Source organism: Rhinoderma darwinii, chromosome 8 (assembly GCF_050947455.1).
Source record: "Rhinoderma darwinii isolate aRhiDar2 chromosome 8, aRhiDar2.hap1, whole genome shotgun sequence".
Taxonomy (NCBI): Eukaryota; Metazoa; Chordata; class Amphibia; order Anura; family Rhinodermatidae; genus Rhinoderma; species Rhinoderma darwinii.
This window is the reverse complement of record NC_134694.1, coordinates 87,180,717-87,196,930: the sequence shown is the minus strand read 5'-3', so window position 1 is coordinate 87,196,930 and position 16,214 is coordinate 87,180,717. Positions and strand designations below refer to the sequence as shown.

The 16,214-nt window shown below is 43.4% G+C and overlaps 1 protein-coding gene across 4 annotated transcripts in view; it reads left to right on the top strand.

Annotated features, from left to right (window-relative positions):
* The first annotated feature begins 872 nt into the window (after positions 1–872).
* MTMR1 (myotubularin related protein 1) overlaps positions 873–16,214 on the top strand; it is a 52,843-nt gene continuing 37,501 nt past the window's right edge. For 3 of the 4 annotated variants that reach the window (XM_075835875.1, XM_075835874.1, XM_075835873.1), the window contains exons 1-3: positions 873–1,156; positions 11,602–11,707; positions 13,366–13,389. In XM_075835875.1, the coding sequence (XP_075691990.1) occupies positions 1,011–1,156; positions 11,602–11,707; positions 13,366–13,389 (276 nt within the window). In that variant the 5' untranslated portion in view covers positions 873–1,010. The remainder of the gene's footprint in view (positions 1,157–11,601; positions 11,708–13,365; positions 13,390–16,214) is intronic. The other variant, XM_075835876.1, reaches the window with a different exon arrangement.

Genomic DNA, 16,214 nt, shown 5'->3' with positions numbered 1-16,214 from the left:
GGGATTCCGCACCTAGAGGGAGGCCCAATTGCTCTATCTACAGGAGGGGTGTGACACTATATAGGGGCACTATCTACAGGGGACACTGTGACGCTATCTACATGGGTACCATCTGCTAGGGCACTGAAACTAGGGGCAGCTGTATATAATGTATAAGGGCATGTATACTGTATAAGGGAAGCTAGAGGGCATTATGCTGTATGGGGGCATCTGTGTGGGCTTTAAACTGTATGGGGGCTTTATGCTGTATGGGGCAACTATGGTGGCATTATACTGTATGGGGGCATTATACTGTACAAGGGTATCTGTGTGGGCATTATTCTGTATGGGGGAATTTTGACATTATACTGTATGGTGGCATCTGTGTTAGCTTTATACTGCATGGGTGCATCTATGGGGGCAGTATACTGTATGGGGGGCATCTGTGTTAGCTTTATACTGTATGGGGGCATTATACTGTATGGTGGCAGTTCGAGGGCATTATACTGTGTGGGCTGAACCGGGTGTGTAAGGGCGGGGATTGGGTGGGATTAGAAGCGTGGTTCAAACAAAAAGATTTGCCGCTACGCGCGCCGCATCGCCTGTCCCTTTTTGCGATACTTAAATTGGGAGGTACGATACAACATTGTTGGATTCTTTGCGATCGCATGAAATTGCATCTGCACACGCGTTGTCATGCGCCCCCTAGAGATCGGATTAGTGCAGTTTCGTATCTGTCTCACCCATGGCAGCGGTGGCTGCCGCGGTGCATTGTGGGCTGTCGGTGAAGCGCTCTTATACTATACGCCGCAGTGCATTGTGGGTTGTTGTTGGAGCTGCGGTGCATGCTGGTCTTTGCAGGGTGACAGCGGCCGGTGACGTCAGAACGAATCCCCCCCCCCCCCCTCCTCCATCACAGCAGGAAGCCGGCAGGAAGCGAGGCCTCCAATCCGACTCTTCCTGCGCGATAAGCGGCTCAGCTGCATCCCGAGTATCCGGGGAGGAGGAGGTGGAGAAGGAAGGGAATAGTCATGGATAAAGTGCCGGGACTGGAGACGACAATTGGAGGGGGAGGAGGCGGCACCGCTGGAGCATCTGCTGCTAGGAAACCTCCCAGACCTGCAGCACCACCGTCATTGCCCAGCTCCCGGCAGCCCAGCGTGGAGACCCTGGACAGGTACAGTCGTTCACTGATAGGTGGGGTAATGATAAGCCATTAGAGTGTCAGCTCTGCGGTCCAGCTGGGGGTCCTTCATGGCCGTGATATCTTTGTGTGAGCGGTGCGGGGTATCTCGTCCTACATGAGACCTCTCGCAGCAGTTGTTTGTTGTCATGTCACTTGTTGCCTACTTGAAAAAGTCTCAATGTCAGAAGCGTTACCAAGTCTCAGCCCGCTGCTATCCTTATACAAGTTTCTGCGCCATTTTAATAACTGAGTTATGCCAATTTGCTCCATGACGCTTTTTATACATGAGCCGCACCGCGTCTTGATGGATGTCTGGAACAACGTCATTCACATACAGGTGAGAGACCGTGTCGTCAGTCTGACCGCTCCCCGGACGTGTCTAAAGTGATTTGTTTGCTCACCTTACACTGAAATATTAGGCAATCGCATAAGTAACAATTCCCCAATGTGGTCATCTCAGCGGAGTCACCCGGGGGTTAGTTCCGCAGTAAGGGCGCCTTCACATGCAGCGCTTTTAGGGTAAGTTCACGCAGCATTTTTTGTCAGGCAGATTTAAAAAATATATTTTTTGCCTTTTCAATTGGTGTATTTTCAATAAATCAAATTCAAAAACTGTCAAAGAAAATCGCTTTTAATGAGTGCCGTGTTTTTTTTACTCTGCCTCCCATTGATTTCAATAAGAGGTCAGAGGCGGAGAACGCTCCAAGAAAGAGCACGCCGCTTTTTTTTTTTTCTACGAGCAGTCAAAACCCACCCGGATGCTAAACGCTTCTGCCTCCAATTAAAATCAATGGGGGGCGATTTGGGGCGTTTTTGGTGCTGATTCTGACGTCAAAATCGGCATAAAGAAATGCAGTGTGTATTAACCCTTACAAAAACACCGCTTATCTGGACACTTTTTTGTTGTCAAAACTAATGGGGCGACAGGTTAGCTGGAAGTCAATTGGGAAACCTTAAACTCACAACTGAGGCTTCGTTCACATCTGCCGTCAGGGTTCTGTTCTGTCGGAACGGACCCCTGACTGACACATACGGAGTTTGCATCCCCATTGACTCCAATGGTGATAGAAACGGAAACCTATAGTTTCCGTTTTTCTCAGTCAGGGCTCCGTTCCGACGCAGATGTAAACGAAGCCTAACAGTGCATTGTTTTTTGTTTTGTTTTTATTTGGTGGCGTTACTTTTTCTATTACCTTGCAAAATTTAGCTCCGTGGCATTTTTTTTCAATTAGTAAAAACAACGTTTTTTTACTTGTTTGTTTTGGTTTTTTTTTATGCACCAAATCACACAGGATTTGGGGCGGACTTTAATACAGAACTCCCTGTGGAATCTGGTTTGAAGCCGACCGGTGTAAACTCCCTCTCAAGGTGTATTCACACGCAGCATATTTGTTGCAGAAGTTTCTGTGACAGTCGGTTCCATACACGTGAATTATGTTGTTTCTGCCGCGTGTGCATAGATTTCTTCAAACCCCGTTCATATCAATGCGACAGAAAGTTCTGCAAAGCTGTTGCGTGTGAACATACTCTAAGGCCAGGGACACACGGGTCGGATATGCTGCATAAAACTACGCAGCGTATGTGACCTAGAAACCCACAGCTCATTCCGTCCGCAATACAGCGCTACACACTGGTGCAGTTATTCAGGTGGAATTTCCGCTGCGGAAAGCAGCAGTAGGAAAAAATATACAAACCTTTCATGCTTACCCCGGCCGACCCGTCCTGCAGCCAGGCCTCCTGGGATGACGCTTCATCCCATGTGACTGCTGCAGCCTGTGATTGGCTGCAGCAGTCACATGGGATGAAATGTCATCCCTGGAGGCCGGTCTGGACGAAGAAGCACAAAATTCTGGGTATGTATGTAGATTTTTTAATTTATTTTTCCGCCGCTATAATCGCAACATCGGCTATTTGTTTCGGGTTTTACCTCCCCATTGAATTCAATGGGGAAAACCCACAACAGAACACCAGGGGATTCCGCAACATGAATTGACATGCTGCGGATTTCTGTGTTTTTTTTTCCGCTGTGTGTGGATAAGATTTGTTCAAATGTCATCCACTTTGCCGCTACTGTAGTACGCTGCAGATTTTCCTCAATTAAATACCTTGTGGAAAATCTGTAGTGTTTACGCTTCGTGTGAACCCGGCCTAAAAGACCTGTGATGTACGGCTCACTCCAAAAACCAGAATTCTTACAATTTCTCTGAGCCATCAAGCCTGGTCCAGAATAGAGGCGAGTGCACATGCCATGCCATACCATGCCATACCATGCCATACCGTGCATGTATATATAACCCTTCACACCACTAGTAAGTACAGCTGCTACTATTGATCTGAGCCATTAGCCAAACCGCACGCAATTGTGGAATAATTTATTATGCAGTTTCCTAATAATGGGGGTTCATCAAAAGGTAACCCTACACCCGCACCGTCTGCCATATGGGGCAATGCAAAATACCTTTTCTTCTGATCGATTGTCCACATTATTGGAGAATACTGAATAAATATCTGGTCCTATCCAGGTGATTGGATGATTTTTATGTTGACATCTTCCTTTATTGTTGTCTCGTGTAGATACAATGTGTCTGTTCTGTAAATACAACCCTCAGCTCATGCTTTGTACTGGGCTATGTAGTGCCACACCTGCCGGATACCACAGATAATACCACACATAACTGACCAGTTTGTAAAATAACATTATGGCTGGGATTACTTTTTAGTTAATATTAGTGATTTTCTTTCTTAAGGCTGTGTTCACACAGAGTTTTTTTGCAAGAGGAAAAGTCCTGCAAAAACTGCTCCAGGCGGTTTTTGCACAGTGGTTTGACAAAAACTCGTCAAAACACCCGTCGAGGCATTTTTTTCCTCTTTCTGACTCATTGAAATGGGGTTTTGGAGGCGGAAACCGCCTCAAGATGGGTCATGACGCTTGTTTTTACAGCGAAGCGTTTTTTTTACTCGCGGTAAAAAAAACTTGTCCAACTCCCATTGAAATCAATGGGAGGCATTTTTGGGCGGTTTTTGAGGAGTTTTGCGGAGCGGGTTCCACGTCAAAAAAACTCTGTGTGAACAGGGCCTAAAGGAGTTTATTACTTTGAAGATTGATCCCATGTCCTTAGGATATGCCATCAATATGTAATCGCTGTGTCCTTCACAATCACGAGAACGATGGAGCACCATGGTCCCTTTTGAGTTTCAACAGACCCAGACCGCTCTCATGCTGCGCGCCATTTAAGTGACTCTAAGAGAAAAAAGCCAAAAATCAAAGTGCCCGGCGCACATAGTGCATCATCTGATTTGTGAACAGGGGTAGAGCAGAAGAGGTGGTTATGCTGCCCTGTTGGTGTTGTGCTAGGAGCACAACATCCTGATACGCGTGTCTGTGAATAGGGACTGCAGCTTGGGATCCGTTTGGGGACCACAGGTATTGTAGCCCACATACTTTCGGGTGCCTTCATGCACTCTGTGTATGAGGTCTAGTAGCAGCGAAAATAAATACTCTTTTTTTTCTCCATTGAACTCTATGGATAGGCTGTTTTATGGCAGCCTGTAGCGTGAACCTTATATACAGTTGGATCCAAACCCGTGTCTTGGGAACATTAGCTTTGTGGCATCCTGATAGGAGTTTTGAGTTACGACCGTATGCACTGGTACAATAAGACTTCCAAACTGACATTATTGCAGACGTATCCTGAACAGTGTCAGTCTCTTCCTCCTTTTCTTGTATGACGCTGTTCACATCTGTGTCAGAGGCTCCTCCGTTAGGGGCTTCCGTCACAGATTCTGTTGTTTTTGCCGGGCAAAATAGGGCAGAATGCTGCGCTATTACGTCCGGCAATATGACGGAAACCTCATAGAACCCAATAAAGTCAATGGGTTCTGTCGGGCGCTGTTGGTTAACATCATACAATGGATCCCGAGCTTCTGGTATTTTCATTGTTCTGCTTCTATGGGGCAGGAGAACAACAGAACCCAAAATTCAATTTTTGGCCCTGTTTTTTTTTTTTTTTTTTTTTGGCCAAGCCGAAAGTTTATCCAAAAGGTAGAAAAGGTATAAAGAAAAGACTGATGTATCTCCTTTCTCTTGTGTCCACTCCTGTGTTTAGCTAACCAAAAACAGCATCAAAACCATGTGTGGGATCTTGGCCTAATAACTGAAGCCTCATTCTCCCTGGAGTTGTACAGGGAGATATTTATCTGCAAATGTTTGGAGGCTCCTGTGTGTTTATTTCCCCCCCCCCCCCCCCCCCGTTTCATATGTCTCTTCTCAATTTCTGAGGTGTATGTGGCTCACGATGCACGAGGGTTGGGGACATCCACTGTATGCAGCTCTATGGCTATTGGCTCTGCGGCAGGGAAGTTATTTTCTGTGGTTTCTCCTCCTTCTGTTCAGTCACTGTTTTTTCAAATGGAAACCTTGACATAACCGGATGGACCACATTATAGGTCAATGGATTCCGTCAGACGCCGGTTATATTGGTCGTACGACGGATCAGACACTGCGCCATGGCCTCGGTTATAAACAGAAGCCATGATGCAGATGTGAACAGAGCCTTTTAGTTTTAGAACCGCACAACTGGATCATTAGATGGTGTGTTTGTATAATGAGTGTTACCCTTCCTAATAAAAGGACGTCCTTTAGAATTGTTTTGCAGTCTGGGATATTATTTGTATTGTTACATTCCTGTTTTCCGGCATTGTGCTTTATAGGTAACTATGTTTTCAAGAAAAGCGCTGTCAGGGAAACACTTAACCTCATACCTTAACCCTTTTTTTTCCCTACGCAATAATACGTTGCAGGTCATTCCCACAAACCACTGTACTATTACGGCGCAGTGATGGTGAGCCGTGCCCGTGCTATCACTAGCCGGTGTAATATACAGCCGACATCCTACTGCAATGGCAAAAATCCAAAAGTAGTGTCACAATTCAAGGCCCGCCCCAAAAAAAATAAAAATAAAAATAAAAGTTAATATAAACTATATATGCCATTAAAAAATGCAACATGTCCTGCAAAAAAATAAGCCCTCATACAGAAACCTCAACAGGGACATATAAAAGTTATGGCTCTCAGGATGTGGGTAGGAAAAAAATATTGCATCTTCCTGAAGGCCCAAAATGGGATGTATCGGCATGGAGAAACCATTATCATTTCAATGCTATGTACACCTTTTGAAAACAATTATTTTTTTTTCAATAAAACCATGCATCCGTGTGATTGGTGCAACTTTCTAATTACTTTTTAATTAAAAATAATTTTTACTTAATTGAGATACAGCTGCTTTGTATCCTGTATACAGAACAGCTGTATCTAGTGCTAAAACCTGTATCCATCAGGTCAGCGGGGCTGACTGGTTCAGTGACAGCGGGAGACACACAGGATCCACCTGTTACGGATCACATCTAAGTTGAACACATTACGCTGTTTTTCTAGCACGTCTTTTCATAAGTGTACCCCAATATCTGCTCCCAGAGCATGAAGCTAGCAGGCTCGCCTTATTCTACATGGCTCTGTGGTTTCAGAAGTTTCTCAGAACCATTACAACAAACTGCTAGTATTATTGTGCCACAGACTTATGCTCTCTACTACCTTATAAGAATGTTTGACGATAACCAGTTTTACCGTGATTAACCCCTGAAAGGAAGTCTGTGACTAGACAGACCCCCCTGAAGGGGAACCTATGAGCATTTATCCTCAATACTGGTGACCGCACTATATACAGGATGTGGAGTACAGCGCAAGGATACCTATGTTTTCGGTCATGTATGTTGCGCTACCAAGAAATTGACCTTTTGTCCCTGGCGCCCCGATCGTAAGTTCCATGGAGGTGTCCGTTTCGTTCTTAGGGCTCTCTGTGCTGAACGCTGCCAGCCTCCCTGCTCTACTCCTGAGTACCAGCTCTCACGTCCAATAATCAGACCGCTGGAGCCATCACTCAGAGCAGAGAGCGCCACTAGTGACTGCGACGCCAGGGATCTCAAAATGGAATGTATGCTCATTACGGTGCCTCCTGACGTGATTGGCTGAGACCACCACAGGTCGCGTTTGCTACTGTCTAATGCCTCTTAGATAGTCAGGCTGGCAAGCGCCATAATTAACATAAGCCCAACTCTCGCTCGTTTTCATTCTATTTTGAGTAATCGCAGAATCTCTAGATCGCTGCTGCTAATTTTGACCTCCCATTTTTTTTTCTTGCTAAAAAAAGTTATGGCCTATTGCTAGGACTGTAGAAAGGGACTAGTATTAAAGTAATTGTTGGTACCTGTTAGGTGGGGACAGGTACTACTTGGATGTAATGAGGATTTAGGTGGGGTTTCCACGCCTAAATCCTCATTGAATACGCTGAAATTTCACATCCAATGCAAGTGATGGAGGTGTTTTATATTCTATTTATATTTCAGTTTATTCTCTCAGAATCTGCACTGCCGCAGCGTGTTCCGGCATCCTTAAATGCTGCTTGATGGAAAATTACTTATTACTTACTTATTAGCTGCTGCCTCCAAATTTTATACACGTTTAATACTATTGACAAGCTCGGCATAAGTTTTTTCTTAATGCATAAATTGATGTCCGTCTACTCTACAACGGACTAAATCCTTTTTTCTTTAATGTTAAATACAATTTTACAACCAAAAAATAAAGCAACTTTGCAAATAGTCTTGATTAAAATTCCCCTATAGTTGCGTGTTTTTAGCACTTTTGAAGAGCTCTGTTTCGCCATGGTAACAGACTACAAACAAACCCTGTGTAGTCTGATCCTGCAGTCGTACTCCCTTCCATCTGTCTCCAAATTCTTGCTAACGTACCATAAGTATGTTACCAAGAAGTAGGGGACAGAATGAAGAGGGCATGACCGCAACATTCGACTACACAGGGTTTGTTTGTAGTCTGTTAACATGGGACCTCATAGTTCTGCATAGGTGCTGTATACACAAAATGATAGGACATTTTTCATCAAGGACATTTGCAAAAGTGCTTCATTTTTACATTTTCGATGCATTGGGAAGACAAAAACAAAACCAAATTGGTCGTGAAGATGGACTTAGCCTTTAACATGTTTTGTCTTGCCCGTTACCTCATTTCGACATTGGATCTCTCCTTTTTTCCAGCTTAATTTCTTCCCTTATTTTAAGGTCATATTCAATGAGAGATGGACTAATGTGAACATGAGCTATTTCTTTCCCCTCTTTCCTAGGATGGTTCTGATTGCTTTTGACAAGGAAACTTTTTATTCCAACTCTTATTCAGTTTTAGCCACAAAACTCACCGTCCAAACACCGTTTTAAGACAGAAATATCAGTCGTACTGATATAGTTTTTCCATTAACTTTTCCATTTGGGCTTTGCAAACTAAGGAGGTTTGGCAAGCGTTTTTTAAACCCACACAAGGAAAATCTTATGTATCATCTAGATCAGATAATAATCCGAGATTAATAGAAAGGTCATGGGATTTATGTACTGGAGCAGTAGAGTTTCTGTTAAAATGGAATTTTAGTTTTGAGCAGAATAAAGACAAGAATAATTCAATATGATCTTGCATAGTCCCATCTGAGGTCTCCGCTGTCTTCACTCCACCCTCTACAAAACACTGACTGGGGGAAAAAAAGAAAAGGTATCTTCCAGGATGGATTGAATCCGCAATACAGATGAGAAAAGACAAAAAAAATTGCCTTATTGTCAATTTGCTGATCACGACATTTCCTTATTAGGCTGGGTTGACACGTTGCGGCCAAAATTGCACCAACATGTGGTTTTGCCGCAAATTGGCGCAGTTTTCAAATTGACTGTTAAAGGGGTTATCCCAAGATCAACATTTACCACCTATCCATGGTGAGGAATGTCTCATCACTGGGACCCCTGCCGATCACTAGAACGGGGGGCTCAAGACCTCTCAAGCGTGCACCCTGCTACTTCATTCATTGTCTATGGGGCTGACAGAAACAGCTGAGCTTTGTATTTGGCAGTCTCTGTCATTCCCATAGACTTTGAATCGAGAGGCACTGTAGACCCCTGTTCGTGTGGATAGGTGATAAATGTTGATCTTGGAATAACCCCTTTTAATCTCCTTATGGTTTACACGTTAACAGCCGTTTTCCCCCCGCAAATCCGTGTGGCCACTAACACTCAATTTATAAACTTCAGCCGCGCTGTAGCCACTACTTGCAAACCCAGCCTTATTCAAACGGCTTTTTCACTTATAAGGCCATAGAGGCTGAAATCTGTATTCGTGTTAGACTCTATTGTGGCAATGAGGCAAAATTTCCAGTTTTCTCATCTCTCCATAGCAAGCACTACAGAATGGCTGCACTGGAGCTCTGTAATAGGGCTCTGTGCAGTCATTTCTCCTGTAACAGGATATTTCTCAAGTTCTCCCTCTTGGAACAGGATATGTATCAATAAATGGGTTCTTTATCTACCGGCCATTAGAGTGATACATTTACAGTAATTTCATAGTAAGCATATCGCCTAGGGCTGGGCAATTATGTCCTAAATCAAAATCCTGATTAATTGAACATGTAACCTCGATTTAAAGAGGCTCTGTCACCAGATTTTGCAACCCCTATCTGCTATTGCAGCAGATCGGCGCTGCAATGTAGATTACAGTAACGTTTTTATTTTTAAAAAACGAGCATTTTTGGCCAAGTTATGACCATTTTCGTATTTATGCAAATGAGGCTTTCAAAAGTCCAATTGGGCGTGTTGAAAAGTAAAAGTCCAACTGGGTGTGTATTATGTGCGTACATCGGGGCGTGTTTACTACTTTTACTAGCTGGGCGCTCTGATGAGAAGTATCATCCACTTCTCTTCAGAACACCCAGCTTCTGGCAGATCACGCTGTGACGTCACTTCCCCAGGTCCTGCATCGTGTCAGACGAGCGAGGACACATCGGCACCAGAGGCTACAGATGATTCTGCAGCAGCATCAGCATTTGCAGGTAAGTAGCTACATCGACTTACCTGCAAACGCTGATGCTTCTGCAGAATCATCTGTAGCCTCTGGTGCCGATGTGTCCTCGCTCGTCTGACACGATGCAGGATCTGTGAGTGACGTCACAGCGTGATCTGGCAGAAGCTGGGCGTTCTGAAGAGAAGTTGATGATACTTCTCGTCAGAACGCCCAGCTAGTAAAAGAAGTAAAAACGCCCCGATGTACGCACATAATACACGCCCACTTGGACTTTTGCAAGCCTCATTTGCATAAATACGAAAATGGTCATAACTTGGCCAAAAATGCTAGTTTTTTAAAAATAAATACGTTACTGTAATCTACATTGCAGCGCCTATCTGCTGCAATAGCAGATAGGGGTTGCAAAATCTGGTGACAGAGCCTCTTTAAGATTATTTAGGGCACGCCCCTTTTTGAATACCATGCCGCCTTTTTGCATGATCCACTATTAAATTAATATTTTTCCCCTGAGCTTGCTGTATACCACTGTATATAATATGCCCCCACAATATAATGCCCCTGTAGCTGCCCTCCACACAGTATATTGCCCTCCATAACTGCCCTCCACACAGTATAATGCCGTCCACAGAGTATAATGCCCCCATAGCTCTCTACACAGAATAATGCCCCCATAGCTGCCCTCGACACAGTATAATGCCTGTGTGCATCCGGCGACGCATAGTGAATGGTAAGTCTGGGACCTTACGGTTCCCTGCTGCTCTACCATTGGATTCAAATGTATCTGCGTCTTGAGGACGCAGATACAGTTGAAGTGGGGGGAATAATTGAAAAAACGAAAAGCGCAAGATTCCGTCAGTTAATTGCGCTGGATTTCTAATTGCCCAGCCGTAATATAACCTGCATGGAGCTTTCATGATCTATACCTGAGCCAGTATGCACAGCAGGAGCGCCGTCAGAGGAACAAGCTTCACCTCCCGTAACAGATCCTATTTGAAGAAAGATCCCACCTCGTTACAATGGAGAATAAGGGATAATATATTATGGTGTTCTGCCAGGCTCTGTTACCACCTGCGTTCTGGGTTTCTCTCAAGCTTTCGGGTATTTTTGACGGTAGAATTACACAAACTGCAGCGTTATTCTCGCCGTAATAAATACTGGAACCCCCAACAGACACCGCGTTCTGGCTTCCATCTCCAATGGATGTCATACAGACCAGAGCCATAGTTATGTGTTGCTGTAAAAGTTGAGTGGCAACCAGTTTGGTTTGCTATTTGCGGGGGTTATAACCCAGGCATCCCACTTATTATGCAGCAGTACAGATGTAGGGGATTTATCTCTGTATGTAGGTAGATTTGCAGTTCAGGAGATTGTATGGCTCTGACCATTAGCTTAAAAAATGAGAAATGAAGGGAGTTTTTGTTGCTTTTATCCCACCACACCGTCCCATTACTGGTTATTCTGCCTTGATGAATAATAACCTATAAATGTTATATCTGGGCTTATTAGATGTGTCTGTTCTTTCTTACAGTCCTACAGGATCACATGTTGAATGGTGCAAGCAGCTGATCGCAGCCACAATATCCAGTCAGATTTCTGGCACGGTGCCCCCAGAAAATGTTTCCCGAGATTACAGGGTGAGTGACCATAAGGTGGGGCCCATGAAGTCTGTGTGTCCCGTCTCTTTAATCTGAGGTTATACGGTTATTATATTGCTGTGAGATGTAATGCTGTACGTAATATTTTATTCATGCTCGTAATGAGATCTGAAAGGCGCCAGTGGTCGATTCAAAACGTCAATTGTTATTTAAAAGGCAAATACCAAATGTTCCCAGGAGAATATATTTTTAAACTGAACCCGTGCAAAATTCAGGTTTATTGCAAAAAAAATAAAATAAAAAAATTCCAGCAAATTGAATACAATCGCCTGTTGTATAAAGGGGTTGCCTCATAAAGACGTTGTCTTTTGCCAATGAAGCTGACCCGGCGATCAGCTTATGTGACCCTTTCTGTGGCGTCCATTTGGGCATGTTGAAGGGCGTTGTCCTAGGCTGCTCCTCGTGTACGTTGAGGTGCATTAAAAAATGCAAGTGATTTTTACCATGATTTGGTGCGTTTTTCGATGGGATAAAAAAAAAAAAAAGCAATTGCACCAAATTGCGGTAAAAACGCACGCGGTTTTCTATTCCGTCTTAATCACATCTCAACGTCTGAATACACCCTTAGGTTCAATGCACACGATGCATATTACATGCGATTTTGCTGCGTGTATTTGCGTGCGGTAAATCAGTACGAGCAAAGAAAATGCGATTTCAGAAAATGTCATGTAAACGCTGCCTTTTTTTTCTGCACGTAACTCGACCTGCGGTGCGTATTTTAAAATTCGCAGCATGTCTATTTATCCAGCCTTTCTGCTTGCGAATTGTATCGGTCTAGTTCAGGGGTCAGCAACCTTCGGCACTCCAGATGTTGTGATACTACAACTCCAAGCGTGCCCTAGCAGCCAAAGTCTTTATTATTTCTGTCAAAGGCTGTCAGGGCATGCTGGGAATTATAGTTTCATAACAACTGGAGTGCCGAAGGCTGCTGACCCCTGGTCTAGTTGTAAGGTAAAAAGCACCGATTTACGCATTTAAATGTAAAAACCGCACCGAAAAAATGCACAATTGGGTTCGGTTTTTACCGGCGAATTTCCTGTGGTTTTTGATGCATATTTTCCACAGCAAAATATGCAACTTCTGCAGGTAGCCTTAGGATATATTCACATGTAGCAGTTGAGGTGCAGAAAAAAATGCCTCTGAAAAGCAGCATTGATTTTTAACCAAGATTTGGTGAGGTTTTTTTTTTTTTAGGGTGGTTGCGTTTTTAACCACAACCGCATTGAAAAATGCAGTAAATCGTGGTAAAAACGCATTGCGGTTTTTCAAATGCCTTTTTATGAACCCTAGAAAGTCTACGTTCGAGGATATGTGTTATGCATTTCTAGAGCACGTGTACAAATAATAGACTTGGCATACAGTCAGCGGAGAAAATGATATCCACAACTTGTTAGGGCCTGTTCACATCTGCATTGGGGGCTTCGTTAGGGGCCTTCATTGCCGATCCGGCAGGGATTACCGGAAACCATAGCGCAGCATGCAGCAAAGGCCACGAAAATGGTGCAATAAACAAAAAAATTTTGACAAAAGTAATATTGGAACATTTTATATAAAGATCCGAATCCATTTTGCGAATAGAACTTCATTACACAAACCTTTGTGTGACTTTGTCTTGACAATGTTGTGCCTTTTAACAGGTCTACAAGAGGCCCGATATCAGGGTAAGATATTTCTGGTGTCCAGCAAGTCGGCCTCTCGCCTGTCTGTCCACTGTGCAACATGTTGAAAATCTTTTATATATCTATATATATATTGGGTATCAAAATCTCTATCTGGTGCAAAATTATTCCCAACATTAACCAATCAGAAGAAACACGTGAAATGGTCTAAACCGATCCCGGAATGATTTTTTTAGTTTTTTTTTTTATTTGACCTTTTTTGGTCATTCAGAGATTTTGATGCTCATGTTGCGGTTTGTCTTTTCCTTGCGCTGTGTTGATATAGTTGGGATTTTGCAGCCTGTGTTTTTTGCTTTGCTTTGTTTGGCTGCTCTGTGGTCTCACCGGTTTCGTGTTCACTTGTGCCCGTGCATTGTATTTTGTGGTTAAACAAATCACACGTTAATATTTAATGGCAAGTTTGTGCAGTGTGTTTTCTGCTCTGAACAATATTTTGTAACCTGTTGAAAATCTTTTATTTTAATTTTTTTTTATGGAAATTCCAACAAAATCTAAAAAATGTGTTTTTCTTCTGTCCTGGTGATGTAAGTTGTTCCAAATGATTTCATGGTTCGTGTATTCTTTATCCGTGTGTTTTTTTGTTTTTTTTAAGAAACCTTATTTTACTTAAATTAATAAAAATGTTTTAGTCCCCCCCTCCCCTCCCCTAAGGGGACTTCACAAAGTGATCATTTGATCGCTCCTACAATAATTTTGGTATAGTTAGTATTACACCGACAGACGATAATGCTTTGGTATCCTGACAGGCAACCTGTTAGGCTGTGCCTCTGACCTTTTGTTAGGCCTCCGGTTGCCGTGGCGGGCCCTGCGGGTCGCCAACGGGTGACAGACCACTTAAATGCCACAGTTGCTATTGACTGAGGCATTTAAGGGGTTAACTTTGATCCCGGGCGTTTTATCTCCGTTCCCGACTGTTGCAGCGGAAACCCGGCTGTTTAGTAACGATACGACTCCTGTGGCCGCACGATCAGAATGACGTCCATGTACGATATTCTGCTTTAAGGCAATTCCCTTTAACAATGGGTCATCCGTGTAATGCATTGATGTGCCAGGTCCTCCAGAGTAGGAGACACATGAGGGTCCCCTCTGTTAATTTGGAATTCCCTAATACCCGAATTCCCTACGTATTTGACAATGGCTTTCATAAACCAGATAACTCCTTTTGATAAACCTCCCTGGAGTTTTAGTAGCTTTATGGATTTTTTTGAAGTCTCATGTACTTCCCCATACAAGAGGCTGGTGAGTATCTGCAGACCGCATCTGATTTAATGGCTACCATTCCGCTGTGTTACTGGAGTGTAAGGATCCTTGACAACTAGATCTATGTGTTACTTGAGGCCGTCTGCTCCACATCATTGGAAGACGGTCAATAACTCTGCTGCGGGATGTGGTTTGTTTAGTGTCATTCTTCCACAGCTGACATTTACTCAACATCACACGATCTACCTGATCCTCCCTATTACGCTGCGGTGGCCGCTGAAGAGCCGGTTCTCTACGTCAGACTAGCCCGTCAGCTTGATAGTCTGTAAGAAATCAGTATCGTAGTCTCATGGGGTCTGTTTTGCCTCCTGTATGGGTTTGTATGTAAAAGCATGGATTGTTATAGGGTCACTGCAGCGAACCCCAAGCTGAGACATGTTATTTATTGGGGTCCTCATATTTTTTTACCCTTCAGGAATTATTATTATTTTTTTTTTAAATATTCTTTTTGCCACTTCTCAGTTTTCTTTTATATCCTACACCGATACTAGGTGACAATCACTTATGGGCGGTATTATAGTAGCCGTAGGTGTTGTCACCAATGTAGTTTTAACATGACCCATATATTTTCCATGTTTCGTTTACATTGCCCTCCGGGCCCTGCCTGTGTTATTGTCAGTTTTAACTACTTCTGGCATTATATTCATAGAAGACAGGATTTAGGAAAAATAGTGTTCAAGGTCCCACCCAAATAGGAAGTATTTAAAAGTACAGTTAACTGATAAAAATGAAAGACACAAATATTTTTTTTATATATTTCCTACAAGACTGAGATTTAATTGGGTCCTATGGATTAGCTCCTTAGAGGGGATTTGTCGGCTCTACTGACATGTCTGTTTTAGGAAAAACGTGCCTTCCCCATAAAATAACTATTCTGGAGAATTTTTTAGAACTCTGTGCTATGCCGTTCCTCTGTTTAAACCTCCTGTAAATGTATGAATAAATTAACTGGGGTGTTGCCAATACCCTTGTCAATATGGCGTGCCCCCCATACACTCTGACATTGTCAAATTAGTGCTGAAAGTATAAGGGTCCTCTTACATGGCCTGACGTGTAAGCGAGCAACGATCTGCGCTTGTTTGCTCCTTTCACATTGAGCTATTATCCGTAATGTATAGGGACGAGCACTCCTCACTACGATCGCTCGTCCCCATGCATTTCTATCATGTCGATAGCACATCTGCCTGTTTACACCGAGAGATGTGCTGCGGACAACGATAATATATTCGGCCGCATAAAAGTTACAATCGGCTGATGAATGAGCGTTTGCTCGTTCATGGGCTGATCGTTGCCCTTTCTGTGAACGCTAATTTGCCCTATAATTGGTCTGTGTTATAGGGCCTTAAGGCCGGGTCCACAAGTAGCGTAAACAGTGAAAATGTTTCTAAATTGACCTGCATTGCGGTTTTTAAATCCACAGCATGTCTATTTGTGCTGCAGAATTCCTGCTCTTTTGTCCCCACTTTTTTTTTTTTTTTTGGTTTGTTTAAAATGAAGTTCTTACTGACTCCCTGTCGTTGTCCGAGACTCGTTCCTCCGCTATCCGT